The sequence below is a fragment of the Phoxinus phoxinus genome (genome assembly GCF_949152265.1).
Source record: "Phoxinus phoxinus genome assembly, chromosome: 20".
Taxonomy (NCBI): Eukaryota; Metazoa; Chordata; class Actinopteri; order Cypriniformes; family Leuciscidae; genus Phoxinus; species Phoxinus phoxinus.
The window spans coordinates 25055272-25071519 of NC_136895.1; the positions used below are offsets into that span (position 1 = coordinate 25055272).

Genomic DNA, 16248 nt, shown 5'->3' on the forward strand with positions numbered 1-16248 from the left:
ATATTTGCCTCATTATAACAGACTCACTGAGAAGAGGCCCGAATCATAAGATCTCACAGTAATTGCAAATAAATCCTTAAACTATGGTGAAGAGTTGCAGAATCTTTTTTTATGAAATGAAAATTAATGAAACCATAAAAATGCATTTATAACTTACCAATCAGAGAGCACAAACAGAACAAAACAAGCGTCCGAAACATTTTCTTTAGTAGTTCAGCGTGAACTAATAAGACTATCCGCTGAAAACACTGAACCTGGTGTGTGAATCCTCCCACCAAAGAGTTTGACCACCCTACTAGTTCACACACACACACACACACACACACACACACACACACACACACACACACACACACTCTTTACGTATGTCATGATTTTATATATATTGTATATGTATATGTTCTTCTGGATCTCAAGGGCCAAAAACAATCTGGAATTATTTTTATTTTTTTACATTGATGGGCACTGAGAGGTAGTTTTCGACTGTCAAATATGAAAAAGTAGAAGAGTGGAAAACTGGATTAGTCAACCTAAATTTAAAGATACAATAAATCTTATGAATATCAGAATGGTTTTTATAATCATTAAATTGTTGCAAATGGCAAAGGATATCCGCCATCTCGCATTATTGCCACGAGCATTTCTTTGACACGAGCAGGTCTGAGTCAAACTGAAACCCGCTGCGGTCACTTTTCTGGGTTGAACTCTTGACAGAAAATGAGCTCATGGCCATTTGTTTGATGTGTGTTTAGTTTGCAGGTGAAGAGCATCTTCCTGTCCTGATGTTATAAACCTCACAGTCTGATCTCCCTTACACAGAATGTCAAATAAACTTAATCCATAAAAAAATATGTTTGAAAAACTATCAAATAAGAAATACTTCTGTTTGGCAAGTTAGCATTCATTGATTTAATACGAATTTTACATTTAAATTAATTTATTATTTTTTATTTTTAACAGTCATTGCTTTAGCTTACAATAAAAACACAATGTTACCGTATATTTAGTAATCATTCTAAATGCACAGTGTTATAATTTGGAGATGTGTACTATAATGGATGGTTACATCAGTGCCGTTAAAGATGCAATGAAAACACTGCAGGAGAAAGTTCAAATGTTTCTCTTTAAAAAGACTATCTCTCTGACCCTTTCCTTAGGTTACAAAGTTACACCAGTAGGTGGCGACAAGTGAGCGTCTTATGTCTTATGACGTCTAATGCCGAGTTCACACTGCACGGTTTTCAATCGCCGTCAGATTTTACGAAATCGCAGACAAATGCAGGCAATTGGAGGCAATCGGTGCTCGTTCATTACTGGTTATCTGTGCGTTTCAGTTCCAACAATCTTTTCTATCACCAGTGACTCTGCGTTAAGCCGGATAAGGGATTATTTTCCGGTAGGTTTGAAACTGCTGGGGATCGAGGAGGGAAAGAAACATTGATTTGTGGGTTGAAAAACGATTAAGTCTACAGGAATATATTTTTGTTTATGCAGTTCGCTACAGATGCGGTTTTCTAGCTCTGAATACTAGCGCTCTGTCTGACCATCCAATCAAAAGACCAGAAAATGCAGATGTTATTGTACGCCTGCTAGATGGCCCCAGTGTAGTTCAATCAAAATCTGATTGGCTGATTAAATCTGATTGATTATCTGATTGGTTAAAGCAACAGTTTCATTTCCATTCATTTTAAAGGTGAACTATGCAGTTTTTTTTTTTACCTGAATTTAACAGCTTCGGAGTCATTGGAATGGTTATATTACTTTTTTCAGGTTGAATGGTGGTTGTCTCGCACCCCCCTATAGCATGTGAGTGGAAAAACCACCCTTGCAACTTTGAGCCAGCGGGTTGCCGGACACGGCGTCAGGAAGTATCGCGTGATATCAGGTCTCGCGATGTAAAATTGCTTTACGGCAAAAAAAAATCTGCTAAAATGCTATCATTATTGTGTTCCCTCACGCTTTTCGAACCCGAATGAAGACGACGTTTTAAAGATTGTCCCGTCTGCTTTGATGTCGTTGATCTACTAGCCTCTGGTATCTGAGAGTCACCAACGAGTTTTTCGACAGTGTTGTCAAATATCTATTCTGAAGCTGTAGGGGGAGCTCTATAGAGAAACCTGCGAGCAAAAAGCGAGAATACAGCGAAGAAATTCACAAAACTGCATAGCCCTACTTTAATGTGTGCTCTCACTAATTCTGAAGGCCTCAAGGCAGATTTCTTTGACCCTGGCAACACATGATGGCTGAAATATGATTGGATAAAAGCTCTAACATAACATTCACCAGTGGAAGCAGCGCAACAAGAGAAAAGCTGAAATTAAGAGAATGAACAATTGGGGATAATTTAATACTCATTCATAGGAAAATATATGAAATCACAAGTTTTCTGATAGTGTTTAGGCCAGCAGAGAAGGCCTTGCTGGCCCTGATGGCCTGCCACTGCATTCGCATGATTCATGTTGAAAATAATGTTGAGATCTCAGCAGCCTGTAGCACGATGATGTAGCTGGATGATCCAATAAGTACTGGATGGAGGTGTGTTTGGGTTATGATTCGCATGCGCTGGTCTTCAGTGACGTGCTCAATATTGAATTGAGATGATGTTCTAACCTGTGTAGCAGTAGTACTGTTAGATAGTAATAAGTAATTATTGATAAACAAGTAATTATTTAAATAAATGTGATGCTTTCCTAGTTTCTCTCTACACTCTAAAAAATGCTGGGTTGTTTCAACCCAAACCCGGGTAAAATATGGACAAACCCAGCCATTGGGTTACATTTTTTTTTTAAATAAAAAATGTTAACCCAACGGTTGGGTTCGTCCATACAGTATTTTACCCAAATTTGGGTTGAAACAACCCAGCATTTTTAAGAGTGTACATACATGCAAAATAGTTAATTTTACAACATTTTAAATCACATGATTTTAAACCTAAATTTGATGGATTTAATGCGCATATACAGAACATTTTAAAATAAAGCCATTTTATTTTATTCAAGTCAAGTTTGCTATTGAGTGGAAGCAAAAATGAGTCGCGTAATTGTCTCTGTAATTTCATTCCTAGAGGTACAATACAATAAGGTCTGTAAACAACTTAAAATAGGCTACCAGTACACATTCAAGGGAAAATGCAAAAATATTAACAGCATCAAGAAAATAATTATTGTCAGAAAAAAAGTGCTTAATGATATTTTGCCTGGTAAGAGTTCCTTCATTAATGATTTTTTTCCACAGTGATCTGTAAGCTTCCCGTATTTACAAGTAAGATTATGCGTATCAAATCAATAAGGGACGCGATTTGTCCCGTATTTTAATAATTTAATAATAGTAGGCCTATCCCGATAATACTAATAGCAAATATAAAAATAATAATTTCACAATAAGTAGTAGAGAAGCTGTTGTGGAAATTATCAATATTAAAACCTGGATGAAGGAGACAAAGTCGACTCTCAAAAGATTAAACAAAGTATTTTATTTCATGCATGAAATAAGACGTTCCCACACAGACAGCGTCTGATATGAGAAGGCCCATGGCATTCTCACACAGAGAGCATCTGACATGAGAAGGCAAAGTCTAGTCCCTTTCGCCAAGGTTATATAGGCCTACCCTAACACATCCTGTGTAAAAAAAAACGTTGTTACCTTAAAGGAAGACGTCTTAGCTCATGATCTCGTTGTAGAGTGATGTGTATGTCCCCTTTAAGTGCGGCCGCTCCTCCTATGACGTGAAACAGAGAGCACGGAGGTAGAGCGGCCAGTTCAATAAACTAGGTGTACGAAGCAAGACGGCTTCTCTGTGTTTCTGTCTATCAAAAACTACATGGTGTAAGAAGTGGGATAAAAATGGCCCAGGGGCTTCGCCGTATCGACCCGTTGGTCTTTGATGACAACATTGCCGATAACTGGAGAAAGTTTGAAAAGGAATGGCGCATCTATTGCGGTGCAGGCCTGTCGGATAAATCGAAGAAGGTACAAGCCTACACATTGTTAAACCTTGCCGGTCCCGAAGCGGTTGACAAGTCTGAAACATTTGTGTATGATGACGGGGAAGATCATGAGGATCCAGCGGTACTTCTAACTAAATTCTCTGAATTGTGCTTACCAGCAAAAAACGTCATCATGGATAGACACGCGTTTAATACCGCTGTTCAAAAACCAAGCGAATCTGTGCAAGCATACGTCTCCACTTTGAAAATTCTCGCGAAGAAATGTGAATTCGGATCACTGCAAGATGAACTCATTAGAGACCGCATAGTTTGCGGTATAGAAAATGACACGGTTCGTAAACAGTTACTCCGTGAAAAACACCACACCCTGGACTTGGCTGTTAACATATGTTTGCTGCATGAACAGTCTGAGAGAAGTCTGAGAGAGCTGAGAAAAGACACAGAGGTATGTGCTCTGCAAAAAACACGTTGCTCAAACTGTAATGGCCAACATCCTTCAGAAAAAAACAAATGCTATGCATACAACAAACGCTGCAACAACTGTGGTAAACTAAACCACTTTGCGAGATGCTGCAGGGCAGCACCAAAACAGCAAATGGATGCCAAAGCGTTCTATCAGCCTAGGACCCAGCAAAGGGATAGAATACATGAACTGGATGCACAACCTGATGACAATATGCAGGACACTTTTTTCTGTGACCCTGTTGAGCTCACCAGTCAGAAGGGTGAGATTTTCACAACTCTGAAATTGAAAAATGGAAATGGCCAACTGAAAGTAAAGGTTGATACAGGCGCCAAGTGTAATGTAATATCAAAACGAATGCTGAAAGGTTTGAATCACACCTTCCCTACCAACATAGCAGAGAAAGTCAATCTGGTGGCTTATGGAGGAGAGACAATCGACACTGAGGGAACAACAGTGTTGCAGTGTGTCCGTGGGGAATTTAAATTTCATGTAGTGGATCGTGATGTAAAACCCCTTCTCGGTCTACAGGATAGCATCGCTATGGGACTCATCCAACTGGGACCTGATGTACACATGCTGCATCATGAGGCGCCGGAGGTACGTGAATACAGAGATCTTTTTGATTGTGCTGTCATTGGCAGTTTGCCAGTTGTATATCATATGAGACTGGATAACACAGTGACCCCTGTAGTCTGTGCTCCCCGGAAAATACCAATAGCCATGAAAGAAAAAGTAAAAGCTGAACTGAATCACATGACTGAGCTGGGTGTGATAACACCTGTAACTGAGGCAACGGAGTGGGTATCCGCCATGGTTGCAGCCCAAAAAAAAGATGGGTCTGTGAGGATTTGCATAGACCCAGTTCATCTTAACAAAGCCCTCCTCAGACCACGGCACCCCCTAAAAACAATTGAACAGATCATTGCAGATATGCCTGGTGCTAAAGTGTTTACCATCCTGGATGCTAAATGTGGGTTTTGGCAAGTCCCCCTTGATGAAGCTTCATCCAAATTAACCACATTTATGTCCCCGTTTGGCCGTTTCAGGTTCTTGAGGATGCCATATGGAATCTCCACAGGCAGTGAGGTCTTTCAGAGATCAATGGAGCAATTGTTTGCTGGAGAGCCTTGTGAAATTGTAGTTGACGACATCCTCATCTGGGGCCGGACGCATGAGGAACACGATGATCGTTTGCGACAGGTACTGAACAAAATTCGTGCCATTAATATGAAACTTAACCCGGACAAATGCAGATTCAGAGTAAATTCAGTCCAGTATGTGGGTCACCTGCTGACTGCTGATGGTGTCAAACCCGACCCTGAAAAAACGAAAGCAGTATGTGACATGCCAAAACCTCAGGAAAAACAAGCTCTGCAGCAGTTGTTGGGCATGACAAATTACTTATCCAAATTCATTCCCCAGTACAGCGACATCACTGGTCCGTTAAGACAGTTGCTTCATCATGATTCGGAGTGGTGCTGGCATGAGACTCATGACAAGGCTTTTGCAAGACTGAAACAGGCTTTGACAAACCCCCCAGTGTTACAATATTTTGACACGTCCGTACCAGTAGTTCTCTCTGCGGATGCCTCTCAACATGGCCTGGGTGCAGTATGTTTACAGCGAGGGCGGCCTGTGGCATTTGCGTCAAGGGCCCTCACGCCCACAGAGTCCCGTTACGCTCAAATTGAAAAGGAAATGCTGGCACTTGTGTTTGCAACAAAAAAATTCCATGATTTTATCTATGGCCGCCCTGTCACTGTAGAAACTGATCATCAGCCCTTAATAACCATATTAAAGAAGCCACTCCACACGGCCTCACCCCGACTACAGGGTATGATGATGAAACTGCATCGTTATCACTTGGATGTCATCTTCAAACGTGGTAAGGAGCTGTTTGTGGCTGATGCTTTGTCCCGGGCCCACCTCTCCACATCTGACCCACAACTCACTGATGACCTGCTGGAGGTCATGACTGTCCAGGTACTATCTTCCCGTCGGGTAGATGAACTCAGGGCGGCTGTGCAAAAAGATGTCACATGCCAACAGCTTTCTGACATGATTAGAAACGGCTGGCCAGCCACCTCAAAAGAACTTCCATATTCCTTGCGTCCCTTCTTTTCAATGAGAGATGAGCTGGCCATTCAGGATGACTTGCTGCTGCGAGGGGAGAGGTTGATTATCCCACCTGCGCTGCAAAAATTTTATGTAGGCCAGCTACATCAGGGCCATCCTGGTATTACAGCAACAAAGCGCAGAGCTAAGGAAATTATGTATTGGCCATCAATGTACATTGATATTGACGCTGAACTCTCTCGTTGCGCACCCTGCAATGCACTCAAACCTCATCAGACAAAAGAACCACTGCAGCTTCATGACATCCCGGATCTTCCTTGGTCTTTCACGGCTGCTGACCTGTTTGAATGGCATGGAAAAACACATCTAGTCCTTGTGGATTCATTCTCAGGCTGGTTTGAGCTGGATTACCTTCCTGACATGAGAAGCATCACGGTTATCGCAAAGCTGAAAAGACATTTTGCAGTCCATGGTGTCCCTCACACTTTAATGACTGACAATGCTACTCAGTTTGTGTGCAAGGATTTTGAAGATTTTGCACGCACATGGGACTTTAAGCATATCCGCAGCAGCCCTCACTATCCCCAATCCAATGGACTGGCTGAGCGTGCTGTTAGATCTGCCAAGCATCTTCTGGAAAAATGCTACCGTGATCATACTGACATCCGTGCTGCACTTCTCCATGTTCGTAATCTTCCACGAGATGGCTTACCCTCCCCTGCACAACGCCTTCTATCCAGACAAACAAGGACCTTCCTCCCAGTGACCAAGGCCATGCTTCAGCCAGTTGTTCACACAAACGTAAAGGACATCATCACAAAACAAAGACTGAGGGGGAAAGACTATTATGACAGAAATGCTCATCAGCTCCCTGCACTGAAGCCAGGGCAAACTGTCAGGATGCAGACAGCACGTGGTTTTGACAGGCTAGCAATTGTGACTTCCCCTGCCCAGCAACCAAATAGCTACGTTGTGACATCACAAGGTGGCAAGTACATCAGGAACAGACGGCATCTCCTCCACGTCTCAGAATCCCCTCCAACTGACTTTGAGGATGATCTTCCGGTGGTGACTAATGCTGAGACTCTCGCAACACCATCCAATGCTGATGGGCCCATGCAGCAACCTCAATCCTCTAACATGGATTGTTACACTGACACGGAGGGCAAGCATTCAGTGGTGACTCGTTCAGGAAGAGTCAGCCGTCCTAACCAATGTTACAAAGACTATGTTATGACCTGATTGAAACGTGCTATGCATTCTCATATTTCTTTATGTGTGGTACGCATGTTTTGTGTGATTTTTGTGCAGTCAAATGTTCTTCTCATTGCACCTGTTCTGTCATCCAATGTTAGATGGTTGGTTGTACTTTATTTTGTCTTCTACTAAAAGAGGGGGGATGTAGAGTGATGTGTATGTCCCCTTTAAGTATGTCACGTCCTCCTATGACGTGAAACAGAGAGCACGGAGGTAGAGCGGCCAGTTCAATAAACTAGGTGTACGAAGCAAGACGGCTTCTCTGTGTTTCTGTCTATCAAAAACTACACTCGTCTAACATAAATTCAGACAGAACAATGTCATGTCAGCAAAAGTTTCCTGTTTTTAGCTACTGGTCTTACTGCTGATCGAAACTGCGCCCACACATATGTTCACACTTGAAGTGTGTGTTGGATATGATCCAGCCTTGTCATCATGCTACAGGCTGCAGTGAGGACCTCTTGGCAGCTGACTGATGAATGGTCACTACAATTCACCATGACGTCACAACAGTAGGCAAGTAGGCGTTCTTCCAGGTGGCAAAAGCCGAAGCGTTCCTATGGCAACGCTAGTAAATTACTTGGGAAGGGAGACCCACCGTCGGCAGTAAAAATGCAATAAAAAGAAAAAATGTTTTTAAATATAATGCGTTTTTTTTATTTATCATAATAACAACTGTATTCAATGATAGAAGTAAAACATATAATAAATATGTAACATAGTAGACACATAATTAGCAAAATACTCTCTAGCTCTCTTTTCTAGCCAAAATAACGTGCTATGGTCATTAAATGGCTTTCCTGAGGTAAATGTTATGTGACATAATTTGTTCTCCAGCTGTTATATTATTATATATATATAAATATATATACTTTATATATACTTTATATATATATAAAGTATCTTGGTGCCAAACATTCTGAAAAGGCTCCGCCCAATTTAATGTTTACATCGATTTTGGCGTCAACATAGATACAGAACAGTTTCAGTTTCCAATTCTGCATTCTTTTTTTAATAGAAACGGTGATGAAGTTCTTCATTTTCGTCCCAGTGTGGGTTTTCCAGCTTGGTAAGTTACGTGGGCTATTTTTTTCTGATATGCCTAGCTAAATCGATTTCCTCTTTTGCTTTTCCTTTAAAGCTCAAACTTGACATTCAAATCGGGTAACGTAATATTCAGACGTAAAAAAATATTAAAAGTGTAGGCTATTGAAATGCGAAAGAGATCTTGCGAATGCGAAACGCGCTCTTATCATGCAGAGTGCGCGCACTTTGAGACAGAGAAAATGGATCGCAAGCGGGCTTTGGGGGCGCGCCTCACACAATAACATGTCAAAATGTCGGAAGTGGCATTCACGCAAACACATTCTGAAAAAGTGAACCTAAGTATTTGAAGGATTTTTTCTGTGTTACACAATTTAGCCTGATTCTATCCAACCCAGCTTATTTTGCAGGCAAGGCATTCATTGCTTTCATTTCCTCGACCTCTGTAAACATCCGCTGGCATATCATTCTTGCGGGGTTTTTTTTAACTTTTCCCTGTGCTTGTTCTATATTTACCACTTTCTTGGAAGTGATTTACAATGAATTGTTGTTCATTTCTTCTTCAGGTGCATCGAGTGTTTATACAGACAGAGTGTCAGTGTCTGTGATGGAGGGAGATTCAGTCACTCTGAACACTGGTGTTAAAACAAACCAACAAGAAAAGATTAAATGTTTTTTTAATAACACCCGCATCGCTCAAATCAATGGAGATCTCAGTAAGATCTGTACAGATGTTCAGTGTAATGAAGGCACTGAGAGATTCAGAGACAGACTGAAGCTGGATCATCAGACTGGATCTCTGACCATCACAAACATCACAGACACACACTCTGGAGTTTATAAACTACAGATCATCGGCAGCAACTACATCAGTGAAACGATCTTTAGTATGACTGTCTATGGTGAGTTTTATACATGTTTACGGTTGCACGCTTAATCTGTTTATTATTACAGCAGTGACGTAAATTTTGGTTTCAGTTTCTGTTCCAAGAACATTTTGTGCTTCCTTGTTTCAGTGTTTCATTTCTGTTTCCTTTGTTAGGCTATTACCAGTTTGTTGTCATAGTCGTCTTTACCTGTGTCATGTTTAGTTCCTTATTTTCTTGTAATTTCTCTCAGTTCATTCAGTTCTATGTCCAGCATTGTGTCTATAAGTTGTGTTGTGCAAAGCTGTTATGTTCTCTTCCAGTTATCTTTGTTTTGTTTGTTTTTTAAATAAACCATTTCTGCAACCAGATTGACATCCCCTTTTTTTGTCATCCTCACTTTAACATTCAGAGCTGTTTATCAATCTCCCTCCCACCAGTACGACCTTCTCTTATCATCTATTAAAAAGCATTTGATATATAATTCTGTTTAGCTCACCAGTAACCGAAAGTGCAGAGGATTTGATGTATTTAAAACAAGTGTAAAATGTGTTTTATAAGAACAAATTTGGACAAATTTTGCTTTACAGAATAAAAGAGTGTGTGGTTGTGGACACCGTAATACATTTACATTTTCAGGGTAAAAATATATTAATTTGATTTTGAAATGAAAAGTTAAAGTGGGACCATCGAAGTACAGTAATATGCCGGCCTTGTTGTTGCTGATGTTTTTGTTGGTTTGTTCAATATTTATAATTCATATATATTTATAATTCATTCTTTTTCTTGATTTTCATGAACTATAGATTAAATTGAAGGCGAACATTTTTAGCATCTCCATTCATTTTAACCTATAATGCAATTGAGCAGAATCATTAAATCTGGACTCTTACTTTATTGGAATGATTTTTAGAATTAGCCTAGGCTATATTGTATTTGATTTTTCTGACATTTAGTTATTAAAGTTAATAAAAATGACAAACTAAATGATCAACTAATATATTCACTATATTCTCTATTTTTTTACTATAACACCTACAGTGCCTATAGAATAAGTGAACACACCCATGCTAAAGTTGACTAAAAAGAGGAATAAAAAAATAATCTTTTGGAAATTTATCTTGCATGCCTCAATTAAAAAAGAGGAAAACTCCAACCTTTAAGGACACCAATTTTCTTTGTGAATGAATAATGTATCGTGAATAAATAAATGTTCTTCATTAAAATACAGTGTGCATAAGTCAGGACACCCCTTGTCACGAACACACACAGGAACAGGTAGATCCAAAAGCAGTAGTTTATTGAGGGGTAATCCGTACTCACAATCCAGTCCAGGCAGAGGTCATATCCAGGGTAGCAATCAAACATAAAATAAACAAACAACAGGAAAACAGGCTCAAAAGTACAACGGCAGTGTGAGGACAATATACAAGGACTCCGTGACAAACACTGAAACAGACAGGGTATATATACACAAGTGCAAACAAGGTGACGAGAAACAGCTGAAGGAAATAAACAATCAGTGACAGACAGGATTATGGGAAATGTAGTGAAAATGCCTAGACACCGTGAAAACTGAGACCTCTAATGTTAAACCCAGGGAACCACCAGACACTGTGACACCCCTATGTTAAATTCCCATAGAGGCAGGCAGATTTTTTTTTTAAAGCCCAGTTATTTCATGGATCCAGGATACTATGATCCTGATAAAGTTCCCTTTTGGAATTAAAATAGCCGCACATCATCACACTCCCTTCACCTAGAGATTGGCATGTGGTACTTTCCATAAGATCATCTCTCAATGCAAATCAAACCATCTATTAGGCTAACTGAAATACAACCATGCCAATAGGTTCAGTGAAGGGTATGTGGTGATGTGGGGCTATTTGACTTATGCCCCCTGTATTTTAAGGAAGAACATGTATTTAGGATACATTATTCATTCACAAAGAAAATTGGTGTCCCTAAAGGTTGAAGTTTTTTTTTAGTTTTTTTTTTTTAATGAAGGCATTAAGATACATTTCCAAAATATGATTTTTTATTTCTCTTTTTAGTCAACTTTAGCATGGGTGTGTTCACTTATAAGCACTGTATACAGGATGCAAATGGCGCAACGTGACAAAAGACTAAAGAATCCACTATATTATCAGTGATGCTGTTTACACTCGAAGAACCGTTCGTAAACTGATGCCACATTCTATTTCTAGCTATGCACTAGCCTAGAGGGTTCGCCCAAAAATGAAATTGTTCAAAAACAAAAAGTTGTTCCAAACCTGTATTAGTTTCATTCTTCCGCTGAACACAAAAATATGATATTTTGAAGAATGTTGGTAACCAGACAGATTCACTTCCATGGTATTTTTTCCCACACTATGAAAGTCAATGGTATCAAAATATCCTCTGTTGTGTCTAGCAGAAGAAAGAAATTCATATAGGTTTGGAACAACTTGAGAGAAAAGAAACTATGACAGTTTTTTTTTTTTTTTTTTTTTTTTGCGTTAACTGTCCCTTTAACACGGACAAATGGATTTGCAACGGTCCCTTTTTCGCGTCCTGTTTCAGTCGAGCTTGGTGTGAAGAAAAAAAACAATTCCATCTTTCCCCAATCTCCGATAAACCACAAAGCAAACCTTAATAATTTTCAATGTGGAGTAGACTAGTACGGCCTGTGTGGAGTTCCAGTGCACACTCTAAAAAATGATGGGTTGTTTCAACCCAATCTTGGGTAAAATATGGACAAACCCAAACGTTGGGTTAAAAATCGAATGTAAAAATTTTACCTAACGGCTGGGTTTGTCCATATTTTACCCAAAACTGGGTTGAAACAACCCAGCATTTTTAGAGTGCACCCATGCAGCCTACGGAAATTTCGGATTCGTTTAAAATTTCTAATGCGTTTAAATATTTTAACTTATAGGCCTAATGCTACCGCTCGACTAGATGTGTAGCCTATGTTAACTAATAAAAAATCTGAACTCGTGGTGAGAATAATAGCCTACAAGTATTTTTCAACTAAAATGCGTTACACTGTAAAACAAAAATTACATCCCCAAGTCAAAATTTTCTAGTGACTGGTCACATCTAAATTTTTCAATTAGTCTGACGTATTATTTCTCATTGAGCCAATGTTAACAGACTATTGCAACAATTAATTCAATTAATTTGAAAGAATTTCACTTGGGCCAATTTAAAAAAAATGTATGTGACCAGACAATTTTGACTTTGGAGAGGTTATAATTTTTTTTTTACAGTGTACTCATGTAACATGGTGGTTGTGAATAATGGAATAGGTAATCATTTTATTAATATTTTATCATTATTTATTTTGATTAGCCCTAGTTCTGCGCGACTGCCACTAGGGGGCGTAATGTGACAATCATAGTTATGATGAATATCAGAGTTAGGCTAATGGAAAGGTGAATTACAAATATTTCCATTCAATTCCTCTGATAATATAGTGAATAATGTACACATGCTAAGCAGATTCATGTTTTCAGTTCTTTCTTGGTTCATGTTGTTGCTGTTTTTTATAACAGTAAAAAAAAAAACAGCATGCTAATTTGTGTTTTAGATGTTCCAGAGACGGATACAACGAAGACCAAGTCTGTGAAGGAGGGAGAATCTTTTACTTTTGATCCTGGTGTAATAAAAAATCCAGATGATGTGATGACGTGGTATTTTAACGAAGCTCGTATTGCTGAAATCACTGGAGATCAGAGTCAGATCTGTACAGATGATCAGTGTAAAGAGAGATTCAGAGACAGACTGAAGCTGGATCATCAGACTGGATCTCTGACCATCACACACACCAGAAACACAGACTCCGGAGTTTATCATCTGGAGATCTTCAGCAACAGAAGCATCATCCGCCGCCAGCGTAGCATCAGCATCATCAGTGAAAAGAGCATTGATGGGTCTGTCACGAGTGAGTCAAATTCAGTCATTCAGTTCATTTTCCCTCGAGCATCTTTAGAATATATATTTCAATTGTGGCCTTTCTGTAAATTAACATAATGCATAATATCGTTTAGTTTTCTCAAGACCTCTAGTTTTTAGGTGATAAAACACCAGATGGCGCCATTATCAGTTCACTCAATATCATAAAGATGATGAAGGTGGAAAATCAGTCAAAAATGGCTTAATAACTGAAAAATCAATTGTCAAGCTCTAGTAATAATGGCTCTGTTTTTCATTACAGATTGGATTGTGGCTGTAGGAGTTGCTTTTGCTGTTGGTGTTCTGCTGGTGTTTGCATGTGTAACTGGTAAGAATTTCTGGTTGAGTGTTTTGTGTGTGTGATATGGTTTCATTCAGTCATCATTACATAAAAACGCATATATATATATGACTATTTGAGACAGTACTGACCTTTGACATGTGCAAGTTGTTTATGAAAGTTGACTGGATATTTAACTGCAAAATGATATGTTTTGTCAAATCACCCGCAAAGTCACATGATAACTTTTTGTACATGTATTTTTGATTGTTTTAATCAGAAAGCATCAGAAACTGCATTCAAACGTGTTGCATCACTGAACAGAACGTGATTGAGTTGATCAGATTCATTAAAGTCTTTGTGTCTGTGTGTGATATCCATCATGCTCATTTCTTTTTCCTTCTGTGAATCTGTTTTCTTCTTATAGGAAAGAGGTGTAGAAAACGTACAAAGGGTGGCGTTATCTAAACTATCAAACAACTGGACTTTGATTGCAGAGAGGAACATATAGTGTCATTTACAGTACACTCAAAATAACTGAAATGTTTAGTGTGAAAGACTGTACTATTGTGAAAGGAAATACCAGTTATATTGTAATAGAGAAAAGCTATAACCTTACATTTCATATTTTTTTTTTGTAAAATTTTAACTTTAATTTTATTTTGGGAGTAAAAAGGAACAAAACATCTTACAGTGAAACCCCATGACGTGACGTTCCTTTTTAGTTTTATTTTCTTATCAGATTAAGCATATATTGGGGTTTCAATATGGTATGCATGTTAATGGCATATATTATCATGTTTTTGTGTAAGGCACTGTATGCACTTTCTATATATTTGTCATGTATTCCCTGTAATGGTGGACTCTTGTTATTTCCAGTCTTGTGCCAAGTATTGTAGTTTTTTTCATGTTGATAAGTTTCACCAGGTGTTTCTCATTTATCACGCCACCTTATTATACTGTAAAGCTTCCTGTGTATATATAGTGCTTGTTTTACACTTGTGTTTTGTTAGTTGTTGTATATGTTATGTGTGGTGTTTCCTATCGTTTCCTTTGTAATACTGCACAAAACTTCAGTAAACGGTTTGTTTTATTTTAATTCAAGTTGTCAGTTGTCATTATTGCTTGCCAAGAAAGACATGACACAAAATGCTAATTTGGCAGAAAAGGGCAGTTGGATTTACATTATATATATACATATATATATACACACACACACACACACACACACACACACACACACACACACACACACACACACACACACACACACACACACACACACACACAAACAAGTGTTACATGTTTTGTCACGTCAGAGTCAAAATTTGCCAAATCAATAAGAGCTGAGCATAGATGATTTTGTTTCTTTTACATTTTTTACAGTTAATAGTTTTAATAAGCTGTTGAAATATTTTAAATGATCTATGCATATAAAGAGGTTTTATTTTATGCTAAAATAATAAATAAAATAAACTCTTGTGCCCATGAGCAGAATACTTTTAGACATGTATTTTTCCTTTAACTTTGCATCAGCCATAAACACCATTTTCTTTCTGAAACAAGCAACAATATATTTTTATATTTATATATGTTCATGTGATAAATGACATTAAAAACACCTGATTCAATAACTGGATTCTTTGAATGTTGAATTAGTTAGAACACTAGATGGCGCTTTAATACAGAATACACAAAGACATATCAGGAAAATTATAACAAGAGCACACTGTGTGGGATGCTGTTCTTGAACAGTAAGTTATTATTGTCATTTTTACCACAGTAAAACAACGGTAATGTGACATCAGGCACTATCTTAAACAAAGAAATGACATTTATTTCTCCCACATGCACTGGAGACAATCACAAATTACGATTTTAGAGTAAGAACTTGGAGGAAATATTTGTATGGTTATGTAGGTTACATGCTTTATGGTTTATCAATGCATTTGATTAGATTTTTTTTCTGTGGTGAACATTATTAATAACCCTATAATATTGATCAATAAGTAAAATGATCAATAAGTTAGCATGTTACACACTACTTAATCATCAAAATAACAACTTTAAGAAGTTATACAAAGCTCAACTCATTATTTTAAGTCAAATTAATGCAGTTTAAGTTTAAATGGCTTAAAAATCCAAATTGACGGTATTTTAAAAAATGTATGCAACATTTTTTTTTTTTTTTTTTACAGCAAGGAATAGGACAGGGAGAGATAATAATTTCCAGGCTTAGGTTTAGACACAATGGACCAAACTGTTCAAAATAGGTAGAGATAACAAAGGAAATCTGATTGCTGTGGAGAAATAGGAGACAAACATGTTATGATATTATTGTCAGAAATATGAAAAAGAAGATTTGATCCAAAACTT

At 38.2% G+C, this 16248-nt stretch overlaps 2 protein-coding genes across 1 annotated transcript; one reads left to right on the forward strand and one right to left on the reverse strand.

Annotated features, from left to right (window-relative positions):
* Positions 1–16248, reverse strand: part of LOC306987895 (SLAM family member 5-like) — a 332963-nt gene that overhangs the window by 115304 nt on the left and 201411 nt on the right.
* Positions 8676–14970, forward strand: LOC306987923 (uncharacterized protein). Its single transcript, XM_079592568.1, has 5 exons — positions 8676–8815; positions 9357–9692; positions 13228–13581; positions 13855–13920; positions 14300–14970. The coding sequence occupies exons 1-5, from the start codon at positions 8773–8775 to the stop codon at positions 14338–14340; spliced, it is 840 nt and encodes a 279-aa protein (XP_079448694.1). The 5' UTR covers positions 8676–8772; the 3' UTR covers positions 14341–14970.